Source organism: Pseudophryne corroboree, chromosome 1 (genome assembly GCF_028390025.1).
Source record: "Pseudophryne corroboree isolate aPseCor3 chromosome 1, aPseCor3.hap2, whole genome shotgun sequence".
NCBI lineage: Eukaryota > Metazoa > Chordata > Amphibia > Anura > Myobatrachidae > Pseudophryne > Pseudophryne corroboree.
In genome coordinates this window covers 1,078,543,791-1,078,564,024 of record NC_086444.1, presented here as the reverse complement: position 1 = coordinate 1,078,564,024, position 20,234 = coordinate 1,078,543,791, and the positions used below count along the sequence as shown (strand labels likewise).

General features: G+C 47.8%; 1 protein-coding gene across 2 annotated transcripts in view; it reads left to right on the top strand.

Moving 5' to 3' along the window:
• The window catches only part of TMEM33 (transmembrane protein 33), a 124,638-nt gene extending 111,059 nt beyond the window's left edge, over positions 1-13,579 (top strand). For both annotated transcript variants that reach the window (XM_063921010.1, XM_063921009.1), the window contains exons 7-8: positions 11,383-11,466; positions 12,718-13,579. In XM_063921010.1, the coding sequence (XP_063777080.1) occupies positions 11,383-11,466; positions 12,718-12,847 (214 nt within the window). In that variant the 3' untranslated portion in view covers positions 12,848-13,579. The remainder of the gene's footprint in view (positions 1-11,382; positions 11,467-12,717) is intronic.
• The last annotated feature ends 6,655 nt before the right edge of the window (positions 13,580-20,234 follow it).

Below are 20,234 nucleotides of genomic sequence, written 5' to 3'. Positions count from 1 at the left end.
AGGGATGCACAGAGGGATATTTGCCGGCTGGCATCCAAAATTAGTGCAATGTCCATTTCTGCCAGGAGAGGGTTATGGACTCGGCAGTGGACAGGAGATGCAGATTCCAAACGACACATGGAAGTTCTGCCTTATAAGGGTGATGAGTTGTTCGGGGATGGTCTCTCGGACATCGTTTCCACAGCAACAGCTGGGAAGTCTACATTTTTACCCCATGTTCCCTCACAACTGAAGAAAGCACCGTATTATCAGGTACAGTCCTTTCGGCCCAATAGGGGCAAGCGGGTTAAAGGCGCGTCCTTTCTGCCCAGAGGCAGAGGTAGGGGAAAGAAGCTGCAGCATACAGCCAGTTCCCAGGAGCAAAAGTCCTCCCCCGCTTCCTCTAAGTCCACAGCATGACGCTGGGGCTTCACAGGCGGAGCCAGGTACGGTGGGGGCCCGTCTCAAAAACTTCAGCAATCAGTGGGCTCGCTCACGGGTGGATCCCTGGATCCTTCAAGTAGTATCTCAGGGGTACAAGCTGGAATTCGAGACGTCTCCCCCCCGCCGTTTCCTCAAATCTGCCTTGCCAACCACTCCCTCAGACAGGGAGGCAGTGTTACAGGCAATTCACAAGCTGTATTCACAACAAGTGATAGTAAAGGTGCCCCTACTTCAACAAGGAAGGGGTTACTATTCCAAATGTTTGTGGTACCGAAACCGGACGGTTCGGTGAGACCCATTTTAAATTTGAAATCCTTGAACGCATATATAAAAAAATTCAAGTTCAAGATGGAATCGCTCAGGGCGGTTATTGCAAGCCTGGACGAGGGGGATTACATGGTATTACTGGACATCAAGGATGCTTACCTACATGTCCCCATTTACCACCCTCACCAGGAGTACCTCAGATTTGTGGTACAAGATTGTCATTACCAATTCCAGACGTTGCCGTTCGGTCTATCCACGGCTCCGAGGGTCTTTACCAAGGTAATGGCCGAAATGATGATACTACTTCGAAAGAAGGGAGTTTTAATTATCCCGTACTTGGACGATCTCCTGATAAAGGCGAGGTCCAGAGAGCAGTTGTTGGTCGGGGTAGCACTATCTCGGGAAGTGCTACAACAGCACGGCTGGATTCTAAACATTCCAAAGTCACAGCTGGTCCCTACGACACATCTGCTGTTCCTAGGGATGGTTCTGGACACAGAACAGAGAAAAGTGTTTCTCCCGGAGGAGAAGGCCAAGGAGCTGTCATCTCTAGTCAGAGGCCTCCTAAAGCCAAAACAGGTGTCGGTGCATCACTGCACGCGGATCCTGGGAAAAATGGTAGCTTCCTACGAAGCGATTCCATTCGGCAGGTTTCATGCAAGAACCTTTCAGTGAGACCTGTTGGACAAGTGGTCCGGATCGCATCTTCAGATGCATCGTCTGATAACCCTGTCTCAGAGGACAAGGGTGTCTCTACTGTGGTGGCTGCAGAGTGCTCACCTTCAAGAGGGCCGCAGATTCGGCATACAGGACTGGGTCCTGGTGACCACGGATGCCAGCCTTCGAGGCTGGGGAGCAGTCACACAGGGAAGAAACTTCCAAGGACTATGGTCAAGTCAGGAGACTTCCCTGCACATAAATATTCTGGAACTGAGGGCTATTTACAATGCCCTAAGTCAGGCAAAACCCCTGCTTCAAAACCAGCCGGTACTGATCCAGTCAGACAACATCACGGTGGTCGCCCATGTAAATCGACAGGGCGGCACGAGAAGCAGGACGGCAATGGCAGAAGCCACAAGGATTCTCCGATGGGCGGAAAATCACGTGTTAGCACTGTCAGCAGTGTTCATTCCGGGAGTGGACAACTGGGAAGCAGACTTCCTCAGCAGGCACGACCTCCACCCGGGAGAGTGGGGACTTCATCCAGAAGTCTTTCAAATGATTGTAAACCGGTGGAAAAAGCCACAGGTGGACATGATGGCGTCCCGACTAAACAAAAAGCTAAAAAAATATTGCGCCAGGTCGAGAGACCCGCAGGCGATAGCTGTGGACGCTCTAGTAACACCGTGGGTGTACCGATCGGTTTATGTGTTCCCTCCTCTTCCTCTCATACCAAAGGTACTGAGGATAATAAGGAGAAGAGGAGTAAGAACTATACTCATTGTTCCGGATTGGCCAAGAAGAGCTTGGTACCCGGAACTTCAAGAAATGATGTCAGAGGACCCATGGCCTCTACCGCTCAGACAAGACCTGCTGCAGCAGGGGCCCTGTCTGTTCCAAGACTTACCGCGGCTGCGTGTGACGGCATGGCGGTTGAACACCGGATCCTGAAGGAAAAGGGCATTCCGGAGGAAGTCATTCCTACGCTGATTAAAGCTATGAAAGAAGTAACCGCAAACCATTATCACCGCATATGGCGAAAATATGTTGCGTGGTGTGAGGCCAGGAAGGCCCCAACGGAGGAATTTCAGCTGGGCCGTTTCCTGCACTTCCTACAGTCAGGGGTGACTATGGGCCTTAAATTGGGTTCCATTAAGGTCCAGATTTCGGCTCTATCGATTTTCTTCCAGAGAGAACTGGCTTCACTACCTGAAGTTCAGACTTTTGTTAAGGGAGTGCTGCATATTCATCCCCCTTTTGTGCCTCCAGTGGCACCTTGGGATCTCAACGTGGTGTTGGATTTCCTAAAGTCACATTGGTTTGAGCCACTGAAAACCGTGGATTTGAAATATCTCACGTGGAAAGTGGTCATGTTGTTGGCCTTGGCTTCGGCCAGGCGTGTATCAGAATTGGCGGCTTTGTCATGTAAAAGCCCTTATCTCGTTTTCCATATGGATAGGGCAGAATTGAGGACTCGTCCCCAGTTTCTCCCCAAAGTGGTATCAGCTTTTCATCTGAACCAACCTATCGTGGTGCCTGCGGCTACAAATGACTTGGAGGCTTCCAAGTTGTTGGATGTAGTGAGGGCCCTAAAAGTCTATTTTTCCAGGACAGCTGGAGTCAGAAAGACTGACTCGCTCTTTATCCTGTATGCGCCCAACAAGTTGGGTGCACCTGCTTCAAAGCAGACTATTGCTCGCTGGATCTGTAGTACGATTCAGCTTGCACATTCTGCGGCTGGACTGCCGCATCCTAAATCAGTAAAAGCCCATTCCACGAGGAAGGTGGGCTCTTCATGGGCGGCTGCCCGAGGGGTCTCGGCTCTTCAACTTTGCCGAGCAGCTACTTGGTCGGGGTCAAACACGTTTGCTAAATTCTACAAGTTTGACACCCTGGCTGAGGAGGACCTTGAGTTTGCTCATTCGGTGCTGCAGAGTCATCCGCACTCTCCCGCCCGTTTGGGAGCTTTGGTATAATCCCCATGGTCCTTACGGAGTCCCCAGCATCCACTTAGGACGTTAGAGAAAATAAGAATTTACTCACCGGTAATTCTATTTCTCATAGTCCGTAGTGGATGCTGGGCGCCCATCCCAAGTGCGGATTGTCTGCAATACTTGTATATAGTTATTGCTTAACTAAAGGGTTATTGTTGAGCCATCTGTTGAGAGGCTCAGTTGTTATCATACTGTTAACTGGGTATTGTATCACGAGTTATACGGTGTGATTGGTGTGGCTGGTATGAGTCTTACCCGGGATTCAAAATCCTTCCTTATTGTGTCAGCTCTTCCGGGCACAGTATCCTAACTGAAGTCTGGAGGAGGGTCTTAGTGGGAGGAGCCAGTGCACACCAGTAGTCTAAAAGCTTTCTTTATAGTTGTGCCCTGTCTCCTGCGGAGCCGCTAATCCCCATGGTCCTTACGGAGTCCCCAGCATCCACTACGGACTATGAGAAATAGAATTACTGGTGAGTAAATTCTTATTTTTAAGCCAAAAGTGTTGTGATTTGGCTCAGAACCCCTGGGACAACCCCCTGATGGCTAATTAGGCTTAAAAAACTTAAAAGTTTTTAATAATTTTAAATTAGTCAAAAATTACATGTCATTTTTGGGGTCAAAAAATGCAAAGTGATGGAAATTGCATTATGAGTGGGACAAGTGTTTTTAGACTTGCAAGTGGGAGTAATCGGTCCTAAAATGACCCAATATATAATTTTACCCATTATTATGTACCCCAAATTTAATGAGAGCACTTATTTTGCTGGAAAAAAATAACTTTCTATCATTTTTCTGAATTTTAATAAAATGCATATAACAGCATTTTGATCCAATTTAATGACAGCAGTTAGTTATATTATGCACACTAATAGACTTCTACAGTATAATGTTTTCCAATATAAGTTTGGCATTTTTGGGGGGTATAGGCACATTTCCCCACTTTTTCCTATGCTTTTGCCGGCTAGAATTATTGCGCAATGCATTATTGCCGATTAGCAATATGTTAGGTGTAATAAACGGGAGCACGCAGGCTGCGATAACGCTCTATTTTTTGGGAAATAGGCGCAATAACATTAGCCCGGAATGCGTTATATATCGGCTAATAGGATACCCACCTTTGGTTGCCTTGAGTACCGAGTTTGGGAACCGCTGCTTTAAACTAAAAATTGTGAATTCTTCTGCCTTTTGTGTTTTCCACTTAAAAAGTTGTAGACCCAGCTTTATATAACAAACCTGTCTCCTACACCAAGGGTGTAATTTTTTAAAATCACAATAGGGACAGGAAAACAGGTAATATTGTCGTTGTTGTTGTTTTGGGTTTTTTTTAGCCAGTGAAAAGTATGATACATGTACTCTCATAGCACTCCTCATCCATATCCATTTTCCACTGTATCCTGCTTTAAGCCGCCCAATGTCGGTGTGGCATCACTTGGGGATGCCCACTGTCAGTGTGGCATCACTTGGGTATTCCCAGTGTCAGTGTGGCATCACTTGGGTATTCCCAGTGTCAGTGTGGCATCACTTGCGTATCCCCAGTGTCAGTGTGGCATCACTTGCGTATCCCCAGTGTCAGTGTGGCATCACTTGGGTATTCCCAGTGTCAGTGTGGCATCACTTGGGTATTCCCAGTGTCAGTGTGGCATCACTTGGGTATTCCCAGTGTCAGTGTGGCATCACTTGGGTATTCCCAGTGTCAGTGTGGCATCACTTGGGTATTCCCAGTGTCAGTGTGGCATCACTTGCGTATCCCCAGTGTCAGTGTGGCATTGTTTCGGGGGTGCCCAGTGTCAGTGTAGCATTGCTTGGGTTTGCCCGGTGGCTGATGTGCAATGCATTTTAATCTTGGACTCCGCAGTCCCTACCTGCAGCTTACACACCTCTGGCATACACATATTGGAGGCAACCATTACGTGGCGTGAACCTTCTAAGGACGAGTGTCACCATTCTCTGCTCCCTAAATCAGTGAGTTCACAAAACGGCTGCTCCACCAACTATAGCTGATGGGTACAGTTCAAAGAGAATATGATAAACTAATTCTCCTTAAACCCAATTCAGTTTTGCACTGAAGCTTTCTCTAACGTCCTAGTGGATGCTGGGGACTCCGTCAGGACCATGGGGAATAGCGGCTCCGCAGGAGACAGGGCACAAAAAGTAAGCTTTTAGGATCACATGGTGTGTACTGGCTCCTCCCCCTATGACCCTCCTCCAAGCCTCAGTTAGGTTTTTGTGCCCGTCCGAGCAGGGTGCAATCTAGGTGGCTCTCATAAAGAGCTGCTTAGAAAAAGTTTTTTAGGTTTCTTATTTTCAGTGAGTCCTGCTGGCAACAGGCTCACTGCTACGAGGGACTTAGGGGAGAGAAGTGAACTCACCTGCGTGCAGGATGGATTTGCTTCTTAGGCTACTGGACACCATTAGCTCCAGAGGGATCGAACACAGGCCCAGCCATGGAGTCCGGTCCCGGAGCCGTGCCGCCGACCCCCCTTGCAGATGCCGAAGTTGAAGAGGTCCAGAGGTCCGGAAACAGACGGCAGAAGACTTTCAGTCTTCATAAGGTAGCGCACAGCACTGCAGCTGTGCGCCATTGTTGTCGGCACACTTCACACCAGCGGTCACTGAGGGTGCAGGGCGCTGGGGGGGGCGCCCTGGGCAGCAATGTATAATACCTTTTTCTATGGCTAAAATACATCACATATAGCCCTTGAGGCTATATGGATGTATTTAACCCCTGCCATATATCGCAAACTCCGGGAGAAGAGCCCGCCGTTTTAGGGGGCGGGGCCTATTCTCCTCAGCACACAGCGCCATTTTCCTGCTCAGCTCCGCTGTGAGGAAGGCTCCCAGGACTCTCCCCTGCACTGCACTACAGAAACAGGGTAAAACAGAGAAGGGGGGCATATTTTGGCGATATTTTTATATATTAAGCGCATATAACAGAAACAACACCTTTTAGGGTTGTTTATATACATTTTTATAGCGCTTTGGTGTGTGCTGGCAAACTCTCCCTCTGTCTCCCCAAAGGGCTAGTGGGGTCCTGTCTTCGATAAGAGCATTCCCTGTGTGTCTGCTGTGTGTCGGTACGTGTGTGTCGACATGTATGAGGACGATGTTGGTGTGGAGGCGGAGCAATTGCCGGTAATGGTGATGTCACCCCCTAGGGAGTCGACACCGGAATGGATGGCTTTAATTATGGAATTACGTGATAATGTTAGCACGCTGCAAAAGTCAGTTGACGACATGAGACGGCCGGAAAACCAGTTAGTACCTGTCCAGGCGTCTCAGGCACCGTCAGGGGCTGTAAAACGTCCCTTACCTCAGTCAGTCGACACAGGTACCGACACAGATGAATCTAGTGTCGACGGTGAAGAAAGAAACGTATTTTCCAATAGGGCCACACGTTATATGATCACGGCAACGAAGGAGGCTTTGCATATCTCTGATACTGCAGGTACCTCAAAGGGGGGTATTATGTGGGGTGTGAAAAAACTACCTGTAGCTTTTCCAGAATCAGAGGAATTGAATGACGTGTGTGATGAAGCGTGGGTTAACCCCGATAGAAAACTGCTAATTTCAAAGAAGTTATTGGCATTATACCCTTTCCCACCAGAGGTTAGGGCGCGCTGGGAAACACCCCCTAGGGTGGATAAGGCGCTCACACGCTTATCAAAACAAGTGGCGTTACCGTCTCCTGATACGGCCGCCCTCAAGGATCCAGCTGATAGGAGGCTGGAAACTACCCTGAAGAGTATATACACACATACTGGTGTTATACTGCGACCAGCAATAGCCTCAGCCTGGATGTGCAGTGCTGGGGTGGTGTGGTCGGATTCCCTGACTGAAAATATTGATACCCTGGATAGGGACAGTATTTTATTGACTATAGAGCAATTAAAGGATGCTTTTCTTTATATGCGAGATGCTCAGAGGGATATTTGCACTCTGGCATCGAGAGTAAGTGCGATGTCCATATCTGCCAGAAGAAGTTTATGGACGCGACAGTGGTCAGGTGATGCGGATTCCAAACGGCATATGGAAGTATTGCCGTATAAAGGAGAGGAATTATTTGGGGTCGGTCTATCGGATCTGGTGGCCACGGCAACAGCCGGAAAATCCACTTTTTTTACCTCAGGTCACCTCCCAACAGAAAAAGACACCGTCTTTTCAGCCGCAGTCCTTTCGTTCCTATAAGAACAAGCGGGCAAAAGGACAGTCATATTTGCCCAGAGGCAAAGGAAGGGGTAAGAGGGTGCAGCAAGCAACTACTTCCCACGAACAGAAGCCCTCCCCGGCTTCTACAAAGCCCTCAGCATGACGCTGGGGCTGTGCAAGCGGACTCAGGGGCGGTGGGGGGTCGACTAAAGATTTTCAGCACACAGTGGGCGCGCTCACAGGTGGACCCTTGGATCCTGCAGGTAGTATCTCAGGGTTACAAGTTGGAATTCGAAAAGTCTCCCCCTCGCCGGTTCCTAAAGTCTGCTTTACCAACGTCTCCCTCAGAAAGGGCGACGGTATTGGAAGCCATTCACAAGCTGTATTCTCAGCAGGTGATAGTCAAGGTACCCCTCCTACAACAGGGAAAGGGGTATTATTCCACACTATTTGTGGTACCGAAGCCGGACGGTTCGGTAAGACCTATTCTAAATCTGAAATCCTTGAACCTGTACATACAGAAATTCAAGTTCAAGATGGAGTCACTCAGAGCAGTGATAGCGAATCTGGAAGAAGGGGACTTCATGGTGTCCCTGGACATAAAAGATGCTTATCTGCATGTCCCAATTTACCCTTCACACCAAGGGTATCTCAGGTTCGTGATACAAAACTGTCATTATCAGTTTCAAACGCTGCCGTTTGGTTTGTCCACGGCACCTCGGGTCTTTACCAAGGTAATGGCCGAAATGATGGTTCTTCTACGAAGAAAAGGCGTATTAATTATCCCTTACTTGGACGATCTCCTGATAAGGGCAAGGTCCAGAGAACAGCTGGAAGTCGGAGTAGCACTAACCCAAGTAGTGCTTCAACAACACGGGTGGATTCTGAATCTTCCAAAATCTCAATTGACCCCGACGACACGTCTGCTGTTCCTGGGAATGATTCTGGACACTGTTCAGAAAAAGGTGTTTCTCCCGGAGGAGAAAGCAAGGGAGTTATCCGAACTTGTCAGGAACCTCCTAAAACCAGGAAATGTGTCAGTACATCAATGCACAAGAGTCCTGGGAAAGATGGTGGCTTCTTACGAAGCAATTCCATTCGGCAGATTCCACGCACGAATATTTCAGTGGGATCTGCTGGACAAATGGTCCGGATCGCATCTGCACATGCATCAGCGGATAACACTGTCACCAAGAACAAGGGTGTCTCTTCTGTGGTGGTTGCAGAGTGCCCATCTGTTAGAGGGCCGCAGATTCGGCATACAGGACTGGGTCCTGGTGACTACGGATGCCAGCCTACGAGGCTGGGGAGCAGTCACACAGGGAAGAAACTTCCAGGGCGTGTGGTCAAACCTGGAGACGTCTCTTCACATAAATATACTGGAGCTAAGAGCGATTTACAATGCTCTAAGCCTGGCAAAACCGCTGCTTCAGGGTCAGCCGGTGTTGATCCAGTCGGACAACATCACGGCAGTCGCCCACGTAAACAGACTGGGCGGCACGAGAAGCAGAAGAGCAATGACAGAAGCTGCAAGGATTCTTCGCTGGGCGGAAAATCATGTCATAGCACTGTCAGCAGTGTTCATTCCGGGAGTGGACAACTGGGAAGCAGACTTCCTCAGCAGACACGACCTCCACCCGGGAGAGTGGGGACTTCATCCAGAAGTCTTCCACATGATTGTGAACCGTTGGGAAAAACCAAAGGTGGACATGATGGCGTCCCGCCTCAACAAGAAACTGGACAGATATTGCGCCAGGTCAAGAGACCCTCAGGCAATAGCTGTGGACGCTCTGGTAACACCGTGGGTGTACCAGTCCGTGTATGTGTTTCCTCCTCTGCCTCTCATACCAAAGGTACTGAGAATTATACGGCTACGGGGAGTAAGAACAATACTCGTGGCTCCGGATTGGCCGAGAAGGACTTGGTACCCGGAACTTCAAGAGATGCTCACAGAGGACTCGTGGCCTCTACCGTTAAGAAGGGATCTGCTTCAGCAGGGACCTTGTATGTTCCAAGACTTACCGCGACTGCGTTTGACGGCATGGCGGTTGAACGCCGGATTCTAAAAGAAAAGGGCATTCCAGAGGAAGTTATTCCTACCTTGATTAAAGCCAGGAAGGAAGTGACCGCACAACATTATCACCGCATTTGGAGAAAATATGTTGCGTGGTGTGAGGCCAAGAAGGCCCCAACGGAGGAATTTCAATTGGGTCGATTCCTACATTTCCTGCAGGCAGGATTGTCTATGGGCCTCAAATTGGGGTCTATTAAGGTTCAAATTTCGGCCTTATCGATTTTCTTCCAGAAAGAATTGGCTTCAGTGCCTGAAGTACAAACCTTTGTCAAAGGTGTACTACATATACAGCCCCCGATTGTGCCTCCAGTGGCACCGTGGGATCTCAACGTAGTTTTGGATTTTCTCAAATCCCATTGGTTTGAGCCGCTCAAATCGGTAGATTTGAAGTATCTTACATGGAAAGTAACCATGCTACTGGCCCTGGCTTCAGCCAGGAGAGTATCAGAGTTGGCGGCTTTATCGTACAAAAGCCCATATCTGATTTTCCATTCGGACAGGGCAGAACTGCGGACACGTCCTCAGTTTCTGCCTAAGGTGGTTTCGGCTTTTCACTTGAACCAGCCTATTGTGGTGCCTGCGGCTACTAGCGACTTGGAGGACTCCAAGTTGCTGGACGTTGTCAGAGCATTGAAAATATATATTTCAAGGACGGCTGGAGTCAGAAAATCTGACTCGCTGTTTATCCTGTATGCACCCAACAAGATGGGTGCTCCTGCGTCTAAGCAGACGATTGCTCGTTGGATCTGTAGCACAATCCAACTTGCACATTCTGTGGCAGGCCTGCCACAGCCTAAATCTGTAAATGCCCACTCCACAAGGAAGGTGGGCTCATCTTGGGCGGCTGCCCGAGGGGTCTCGGCATTACAACTTTGCCGAGCAGCTACGTGGTCAGGGGAGAACACGTTTGTAAAATTTTACTAATTTGATACTCTGGCTAAGGAGGACCTTGAGTTCTCTCATTCGGTGCTGCAGAGTCATCCGCACTCTCCCGCCCGTTTGGGAGCTTTGGTATAATCCCCATGGTCCTGACGGAGTCCCCAGCATCCACTAGGACGTTAGAGAAAATAAGAATTTACTTACCGATAATTCTATTTCTCATAGTCCGTAGTGGATGCTGGGCGCCCATCCCAAGTGCGGATTGTCTGCAATACTTGTACATAGTTATTGTTACAAAAATCGGGTTATTGTTGTGAGCCATCTTTTCAGAGGCTTCTTCGTTGTTATCATACTGTTAACTGGGTTCAAATCACAAGTTGTACGGTGTGATTGGTGTGGCTGGTATGAGTCTTACCCGGGATTCAAGATCCTTCCTTATTGTGTACGCTCGTCCGGGCACAGTACCTAACTGAGGCTTGGAGGAGGGTCATAGGGGGAGGAGCCAGTACACACCATGTGATCCTAAAAGCTTACTTTTTGTGCCCTGTCTCCTGCGGAGCCGCTATTCCCCATGGTCCTGACGGAGTCCCCAGCATCCACTACGGACTATGAGAAATAGAATTATCGGTAAGTAAATTCTTATTTTTACTAATGTGACCATATTTGTAGTTATTGAGTGTTATCATTATTAGTATGTCATCGAACTGGTACTGACTTTATCTGAATGAGGCATGAGCTATTCTTGAACAAGAACTGTTTTAGACTATTTCTATTTCATCTGTAACATTTTTATATTGCTAGTAAATTGCTGCGATGACAGTTACTAGTACTCCCTAATTTACAGGCTCAGCCCCATGGTTTGAGGGTCTGTTCCCGGAAGTGTTTGCACACTGAAAATGTCTGTTTATTCAACCGCACGTGTTTGTTTTCCATTTTCAGTGGCCAGGGGAGTTTATTACAGCCATTCATATACTACAGATTCCTGACACTGCGTTATTCTTCCAGAAGGAATCCATACTGCCGGTAAGTACTGTGATGTCATACTCTGCACCTTTCCCACTATTAACCATGTCCTGTCATTATGTTTCAAGTTAAAATGTACCTGTAGCATAAATATTTCTACATAATAAGGACCAACAATGTAAGAACAATGTATTTTTAATGAGTAGTATTTATCGTATATAATTAAGAATATTTTATAACTGTCACTGATGACATGACATTAAAATTATCTGGTATGTTACGACCACATCTCCTAATATGTTTCTTATCTGTAAGTGTACTTTAATCATAGATACATATACTGGTGTCAAACACTCCCAAATAAGCATTTGTCTGCTTGATTGTGTATTAAATCCTGCAATATTTTAAGACCACATGGCTCACAAAAACTATGGGAAATTGTTAGTCTGTGGGGGAATTCACTTTAGCACAGAGTAGATGATTTGCCGCTTTGTAACAGCAAATCACATCCATACATATTGCAAGTTTTACCTCTCACTCCATAGAGGTGCGTAGGAGAACTTGTAGTGACGGGTCATTTATCTAGCGCCTAGACATTCCGCAGCATTTGGCAAATAATATTTGCCCATTCAAATCGGTCCTTGCCGGGGCCGGACTGCCCATCTGGCACTTCTTGCATATCCCAGAAGAACCAATGGTGTGGTGGGCCAGTCTGGTCACACAGAGACGCAAATCCATGTCCCCCTGACTCGCGGCACGGCCCCGTGAACGGTGACTGCACCCCCTTTCACGTGTGTGGCGTACACATAAGTACCGGGGCCAAAAAGCGGCCCAGGTACGTCCCTGGTTCCTGCCCCAAGGGACTTACTAACTGTATTCCCTACCACATGTACCCACACATACACACTAGGGTTAATCTTTGTCCGTAGCCAATTAACCTACCAATGTATTTTGGGATTGTGGGTGGAAACCAGACTACCCAGAGCAAACCCTTGCATGGAGAGAATATTCACGGAGGGAATATACAAACTTCACACAGTTGGGGCTTATTTAATTAATTGAACCCAACTCTTAAGCAAACCCAGCAGGTAATATTTTGTGGATTTCTGGGATATTTACTGACCCAGCAAAACCACCTGTGCATGATTTATGAAATCAAGCAGCATGACCTGTTGCTGGTACTTGAGTACTGGAGTTGAGAACCACTGGTGTGATGCTTAAAGGTTTCTGCTTTACAGATTGAATGAACAATTACAGCAAAAAGTCTTTATGTTCAGCTAATACAAAGTATATTTAATCTTTTTTTTACAGGACTTTGTTCACTGAGCTGAGGATTATCTTGGAGCACCTTGTAATGAAACCAGCATGTCCAGACTTTGTCAGAAGATTGTGTCTAAACAGCATTGCTTTTATAAGCAGACTAGCGCCAACTGTTGCATGAGTTACTGTTAATTACACTATACAATATGTATGTAAATGAGCATTAGCAGCTGGTATTTCTGCACTCTGTATGATATCCAAATGTTTTACAATTATCGCAACCTGATGACATCTAAACAGGTCCATCCAAGCAATGCTGAATCCTCATCTGCCTTTTTTATACATCACTTGTTACAATTTCTTAGGACAATTATCGTGACCTGTTCCCAGTAAGTGAATGTAGAATTAATTGCTATTCCCACCGAAAAAGAAAATGAAGACTTGTTCAGATAATGTCAGGGATCAAATTTGCAGCGATCGCCTTAGGAAGTTGCATCCAGGGTATTTTAATACATAAGCTGCAACAATGGACAAAGATCGTCTCATTGGGAACAGACAGTTTAGTGACCGAAAAATATAATGAGGTATAAATGTTTCTAGTTTTAATTTTTGAGGAGCAAAGTAGGTTAAATATTGTATAAATTAAAGAATTGTTACTTTACAGTTATAAAATAAATATTTCTAGGTATATTTAGATTGCTTGTATCGAAATACAAACACATTTATCAAGGTACACTCCTTTGTATGAAGATTGTAATTGAATTGTACATATAATAAAATAATTCACACTGATTATAGAACATTTTTTTGAGGAATTTAGCTTTCAAAAACGTCCGAACAAGTGTATTTTTTCACCTTTTGTTTTTCAAGTATAAAATTTCAAACGATGCAATAAAATCTATATATGCACAGATACAGTCGCTTGCCTGTGGTGTTTTTGGTAAACCGGTTTAGTTAATGATAGGATTAACCTGTATGTTTAATAGTAAACACTTGTGACAGGTGCTCAGGAACTTTCAAATTTAGCTCCAAAAGTTCAAGCTTTTCCCCCTTCCATTCCACGGAAGCCTTCAGTATTTTCAAAGTACCCTCTGGAGTTTATGGCTGGATACGGCTGCTACTTTATTTCTTGACATTTTTTAGCACTTTAGTTTGGGACGTCGATGGGTGGAAAGAGACCCAGCCATTGTTGCTGCAGGATCCCAGTGACTCCAGCACCATCAGACAGGGGCCAGTACAGAACCACGCAACAAGCTTAGGGTTCCTGATGCCAGTAAGTGGCCATAGCAACCCTGCACCAGACACAGGAAGGCTAAATTCTTTGATAGGCACTAGTGGCCCTAAAGGGAAGGTAACATTCCATAAGCACCTCCTTCCTGTGAAGATGCTTACCAGGATGGATACAGTCATAACTTTTGGAGCAGCAACCCTTTCATTTGCAGTAGAGTATTGGGGTGCTTGGTTTTTCCTGTGTGCACTTTTTTCTCTGGCTTGTTTATTTTGAAGCTTCACATCCACCTGGATAGTGCAACTCTCTTCTACTTTTCTCATTTCTTTCTATGTCTGGAAAGGGGAGGAGAGCCAGGGCCAATCCTGGAGGAAGGACCGTGACAAAAGTTTTTGCCAGCTCCAAATGTCACACACAATTGCCTGTGCGCCATGTGTGTTAGAGAACCAATGTTGAAATGACAGTCCTACTGAATGAAATCTTGGGCCAAGCAATTGCAGAGCTAATTGCAGGTCACTGCAAATTCTAGAGAGCTGAGCAGATACTGTTCCTCCTACAGGAGGAGCTATTTTCCTTTCCCGAGATGTCCGATCAGGGCCTTTGGGTACTCCATCTTAACTGCACCCTCTGAACTGGCTTTGCAGAAACAGGATTTCTCTGACGTCCTAAGTGGATGCTGGGGACTCCGTCAGGACCATGGGGAATAGCGGCTCCGCAGAAGACAGGGCACAAAAGTAAAAGCTTTAGGATCAGGTGGTGTGCACTGGCTCCTCCCCCTATGACCCTCCTCCAAGCCTCAGTTAGGTTTTTGTGCCCGGCCGAGAAGGGTGCAATCTAGGTGGCTCTCCTAAAGAGCTGCTTAGAGTAAAAGTTTTATTAGGTTTTTTATTTTCAGTGAGTCCTGCTGGCAACAGGCTCACTGCAACGAGGGACTTAGGGGAGAAGAAGTGAACTCACCTGCGTGCAGGATGGATTGGCTTCTTAGGCTACTGGACACTAGCTCCAGAGGGACGATCACAGGTACAGCCTGGATGGGTCACCGGAGCCGCGCCGCCGACCCCCTTGCAGATGCTGAAGAGAGAAGAGGTCCAGAAATCGGCGGCTGAAGACTTCTCAGTCTTCATGAGGTAGCGCACAGCACTGCAGCTGTGCGCCATTGCTCTCAGCACACTTCACACCAACGGTCACTGAGGGTGCAGGGCGCTGGGGGGGGCGCCCTGGGCAGCAATGAAAGTACCTATACTGGCTAAAAATACATCACACATAGCCTCTGGGGCTATATGGATGTATTTAACCCCTGCCAGGTTGTCAGAAAAACGGGAGAAGAAGCCCGCCGAAAAGGGGGCGGGGCCTATTCTCCTCAGCACACAGCGCCATTTTCCCTCACAGAACTGCTGGTGGGAAGGCTCCCAGGCTCTCCCCTGCACTGCACTACAGAAACAGGGTTAAAACAGAGAGGGGGGGCACTTATTTGGCGATATGATTATATATTAAGATGCTATAAGGGAAAACACTTATATAAAGGTTGTCCCTGTATAATTATAGCGTTTTGGTGTGTGCTGGCAAACTCTCCCTCTGTCTCCCCAAAGGGCTAGTGGGGTCCTGTCCTCTATCAGAGCATTCCCTGTGTGTGTGCTGTGTGTCGGTACGTGTGTGTCGACATGTATGAGGACGATGTTGGTGAGGAGACGGAGCAATTGCCTGTAATGGTGATGTCACTCTCTAGGGAGTCGACACCGGAATGGATGGCTTATTTAGGGAATTACGTGATAATGTCAACACGCTGCAAGGTCGGTTGACGACATGAGACGGCCGGCAAACAAATTAGTACCTGTCCAGGCGTCTCAAACACCGTCAGGGGCTTTAAAACGCCCATTTACCTCAGTCGGTCGACACGGACACTGACTCCAGTGTCGACGGTGAAGAAACAAACGTATTTTCCTTTAGGGCCACACGTTACATGTTAAGGGCAATGAAGGAGGTGTTACATATTTCTGATACTACAAGTACCACAAAAAAGGGTATTATGTGGGGTGTGAAAAAACTACCTGTAGTTTTTCCTGAATCAGATAAATTAAACACCCCTTAGGGTGGATAAGGCGCTCACACGCTTATCACAAGTGGCGTTACTGTCTCCAGATACGGCCGCCCTCAAGGAGCCAGCTGATAGGAGGCTAAAAAAATATCCTAAAAAGTATATACACACATACTGGTGTTATACTGCGACCAGCGATCGCCTCAGCCTGGATGTGCAGCGCTGAGGTGGCTTTTTCGGATTCCCTGACTGAAAATATTGATACCCTTGACAGGGACAGTATTTTATTGACTATAGAGCATTTAAAGGATGCATTTCTATATATGCGAGATGCACAGAGGGATATTTGCACTCTGGCATCAAGAGTAAGTGCGATGTCCATATCTGCCAGAAGATGTTTATGGACACGACAGTGGTCAGGTGATGCAGATTCCAAATGGCACATGGAAGTATTGCCGTATAAAGGGGAGGAGTTATTTGGGGTCGGTCCATCGGACCTGGTGGCCACGGCAACAGCTGGAAAATCCACCTTTTTTTACCCCAAGTCACATCTCAGCAGAAAAAGACACCGTCTTTTCAGCCTCAGTCCTTTCGTCCCCATAAGGGCAAGCGGGCAAAAGGCCAGTCATATCTGCCCAGGGATAGAGGAAAGGGAAGAAGACTGCAGCAGGCAGCCCATTCCCAGGAACAGAAGCCCTCCACCGCTTCTACCAAGTCCTCCGCATGACGCTGGGGCCGTACAAGCGGACTCAGGTGCGGTGGGGGGTCGTCTCAATAGTTTCAGCACGCAGTGGGCTCACTCGCAAGTGGACCCCTGGAGCCTACAAGTAGTATCCCAGGGGTACAGATTGGAAATTCGAGACGTCTCCCCCTCGCAGGTTCCTGAAGTCTGCTTTACCAACGTCTCCCTCCGACAGGGAGGTAGTATTGGAAACAATTCACAAGCTGTATTCCCAGCAGGTGATAATCAAAGTACCCCTCCTACAACAAGGAAAGGGGTATTATTCCACACTATATTGTGGTACTGAAGCCAGACGGCTCGGTGAGACCTATTCTAAATCTGAAATATTTGAACACTTACATACAAAGGTTCAAATCAAGATGGAGTCACTCAGAGCAGTGATAGCGAACCAGGAAGAAGGGGACTATATGGTGTCCCTGGACATCAGGGATGCTTACCTCCATGTCCCAATTTGCCCTTCTCACCAAGGGTACCTCAGGTTCGTGGTACAGAACTGTCACTATCAGTTTCAGACGCTGCCGTTTGGATTGTCCACGGCACCCCGGGTCTTTACCAAGGTAATGGCCGAAATGATGATTCTTCTTCAAAGAAAATGGACGATCTCCTGATAAGGGCAAGGTCCAGAGAACAGTTGGAGGTCGGAGTAGCACTATCTCAAGTAGTTCTACGACAGCACGGGTGGATTCTAAATATTCTAAAATCGCAGCTGTTTCCGACGACACGTCTGCTGTTCCTAGGGATGATTCTGGACACAGTCCAGAAAAGGGTGTTTCTCCCGGAGAAGAAAGCCAGGGAGTTATCCGAGCTAGTCAGGAACCTCCTAAAACCAGGAAAAGTGTCAGTGCATCATTGCACAAGGGTCCTGGGAAAAATGGTGGCTTCTTACGAAGCGATTCCATTCGGCAGATTTCACGCAAGAACTTTTCAGTGGGATCTGCTGGAAAAATGGTCCGGATCGCATCTTCAGATGCATCAGCGGATAACCCTGTCTCCAAGGACAAGGGTGTTTCTTCTGCGGTGGCTGCAGAGTGCTCATCTATTAAAGGGCCGCAGATTCGGCATTCAGGACTGGGTCCTGGTGACCACGGATGCCAGCCTGAGAGGCTGGGGAGCAGTCACACAGGGAAAAAATTTCCAGGGAGTGTGATATAGTCTGGAGACTTCTCTCCACATAAATATACTGGAGCTAAAGGCAATTTACAATGCTCTAAGCTTAGCAAGACCTCTGCTTCAAGGTCAGCCGGTATTGATCCAGTGGGACAACATCACGGCAGTCGCCCACGTAAACAGACAGGGCGGCACAAGAAGCAGGAGGGCAATGGCAGAAACTGCAAGGATTCTTCGCTGGGCGGAAAATCATGTGATAACACTGGCAGCAGTGTTCATTCCGGGAGTGGACAACTGGGAAGCAGACTTCCTCAGCAGGCACGACCTCCACCCGGGAGAGTGGGGACTTCATCGGGAAGTCTTCCACATGATTGTGAACCGTTGGGAAAGACCAAAGGTGGACATGATGGCGTCCCGCCTGAACAAAAAACTGGACAGGTATTGCGCCAGGTCAAGAGACCCTCAGGCAATAGCTGTGGACGTTCTGGTAACACCGTGGGTGTACCAGTCGGTGTATGTGTTCCCTCCTCTGCTTCTCATACCCAAGGTACTGAGAATTATAAGACGTAGAGGAGTAAGAACTATACTCGTGGCTCCGGATTGGCCAAGAAGGACTTGGTACCCGGAACTTCAAGAAATGCTCACAGAGGACTCATGGCTTCTGCCGCTAAGAAGGGACTTGCTTCAGCAAGTACCATGTCTGTTCCAAGACTTACCGCGGCTGCGTTTGACGGCATGGCGGTGGAACGCCGGATCCTAAGGGAAAAAGGCATTCCGGAAGAGGTCATTCCTACCCTGGTCAAAGCCAGGAAGGAGGTGACCGCACAACATTATCACCACATGTGGCGAAAATATGTTGCGTGGTGTGAGGCCAGGAAGGCCCCACGAAGAAATTTCAACTCGGTCGATTCCTGCATTTCCTGCAAACAGGAGTGTCTATGGGTCTCAAATTGGGGTCCATTAAGGTTCAAATTTCGGCCCTGTCAATTTTCTTCCAGAAAAAATTGGCTTTAGTTCCTGAAGTCCAGAAGTTTGTCAAGGGAGTATTGCATATACAACCCCCTTTTGTGCCTCCAGTGGCACTGTGGGATCTCAACGTAGTTCTGGGATTCCTCAAATCACATTGGTTTAAACCGCTCAAATCTGTGGATTTGAAATATCTCACATGGAAAGTGACCATGCTGTTGGCCCTGGCCTCGGCCAGGCGAGTGTCAGAATTGGCGGCTTTGTCTCACAAAGCCCATATCTGATTGTCCATTCGGACAGGGCAGAGCTGCGGACTCGTCCCCAGTTTCTCCCTAAGGTGGTGTCAGCGTTTCACCTGCACCAGCTTATTGTGGTACCTGCGGCTACTAGGGACTTGGAGGACTCCAAGTTGCTAGATGTTGTCAGGGCCCTGAAAATATAGGTTTCCAGGACGGCTGGAGTCAGGAAAACTGACTTGCTGTTATCCTGTAGGCACCCAAAAAAACTGGGTGCTCTTGCTTCTAAGCAGACGATTGCTAGTTGGATGTGTAGTACAATTCAGCTTGCACATTCTGTGACAGGCCTGCCACAGCCAAAATATGTAAATGCCCATTCCACAAGGAAGGTGGGCTCATCTTGGGCGGCTGCCCGAGGGGTCTCGGCTTTACAACTTTGCCGAGCTGCTCCTTGCTCAGGGGCACACCCTGGCTGAGGAGGACCTGGAGTTCTCTCATTCGGTGCTGCAGAGTCATCCGCACTCTCCCGCCCGTTTGGGAGCTTTGGTATAATCCCCATGGTCCTGACGGAGTCCCCAGCATCCACTTAGGACGTCAGAGAAAATAAGAATTTACTTACCGATAATTCTATTTCTCGTAGTCCGTAGTGGATGCTGGGCGCCCATCCCAAGTGCGGATTGTCTGCAATACTTGTACATAGTTATTGTTACAAAAATCGGGTTATTATTGTTGTGAGCCATCTTTTCAGAGGCTCCGCTGTTATCATGCTGTTAACTGGGTTCAGATCACAGGTTGTACAGTGTGATTGGTGTGGCTGGTATGAGTCTTACCCGGGATTCAAAATCCTTCCTTATTGTGTACGCTCGTCCGGGCACAGTATCCTAACTGAGGCTTGGAGGAGGGTCATAGGGGGAGGAGCCAGTGCACACCACCTGATCCTAAAGCTTTTACTTTTGTGCCCTGTCTCCTGCGGAGCCGCTATTCCCCATGGTCCTGACGGAGTCCCCAGCATCCACTACGGACTACGAGAAATAGAATTATCGGTAAGTAAATTCTTTTCTCTAACGTCCTAGTGGATGCTGGGGACTCCGTCAGGACCATGGGGAATAGCGGCTCCGCAGGAGACAGGGCACAAAAAGTAAGCTTTTAGGATCACATGGTGTGTACTGGCTCCTCCCCCTATGACCCTCCTCCAAGCCTCAGTTAGGTTTTCGTGCCCGTCCGAGCAGGGTGCAATCTAGGTGGCTCTCTTAA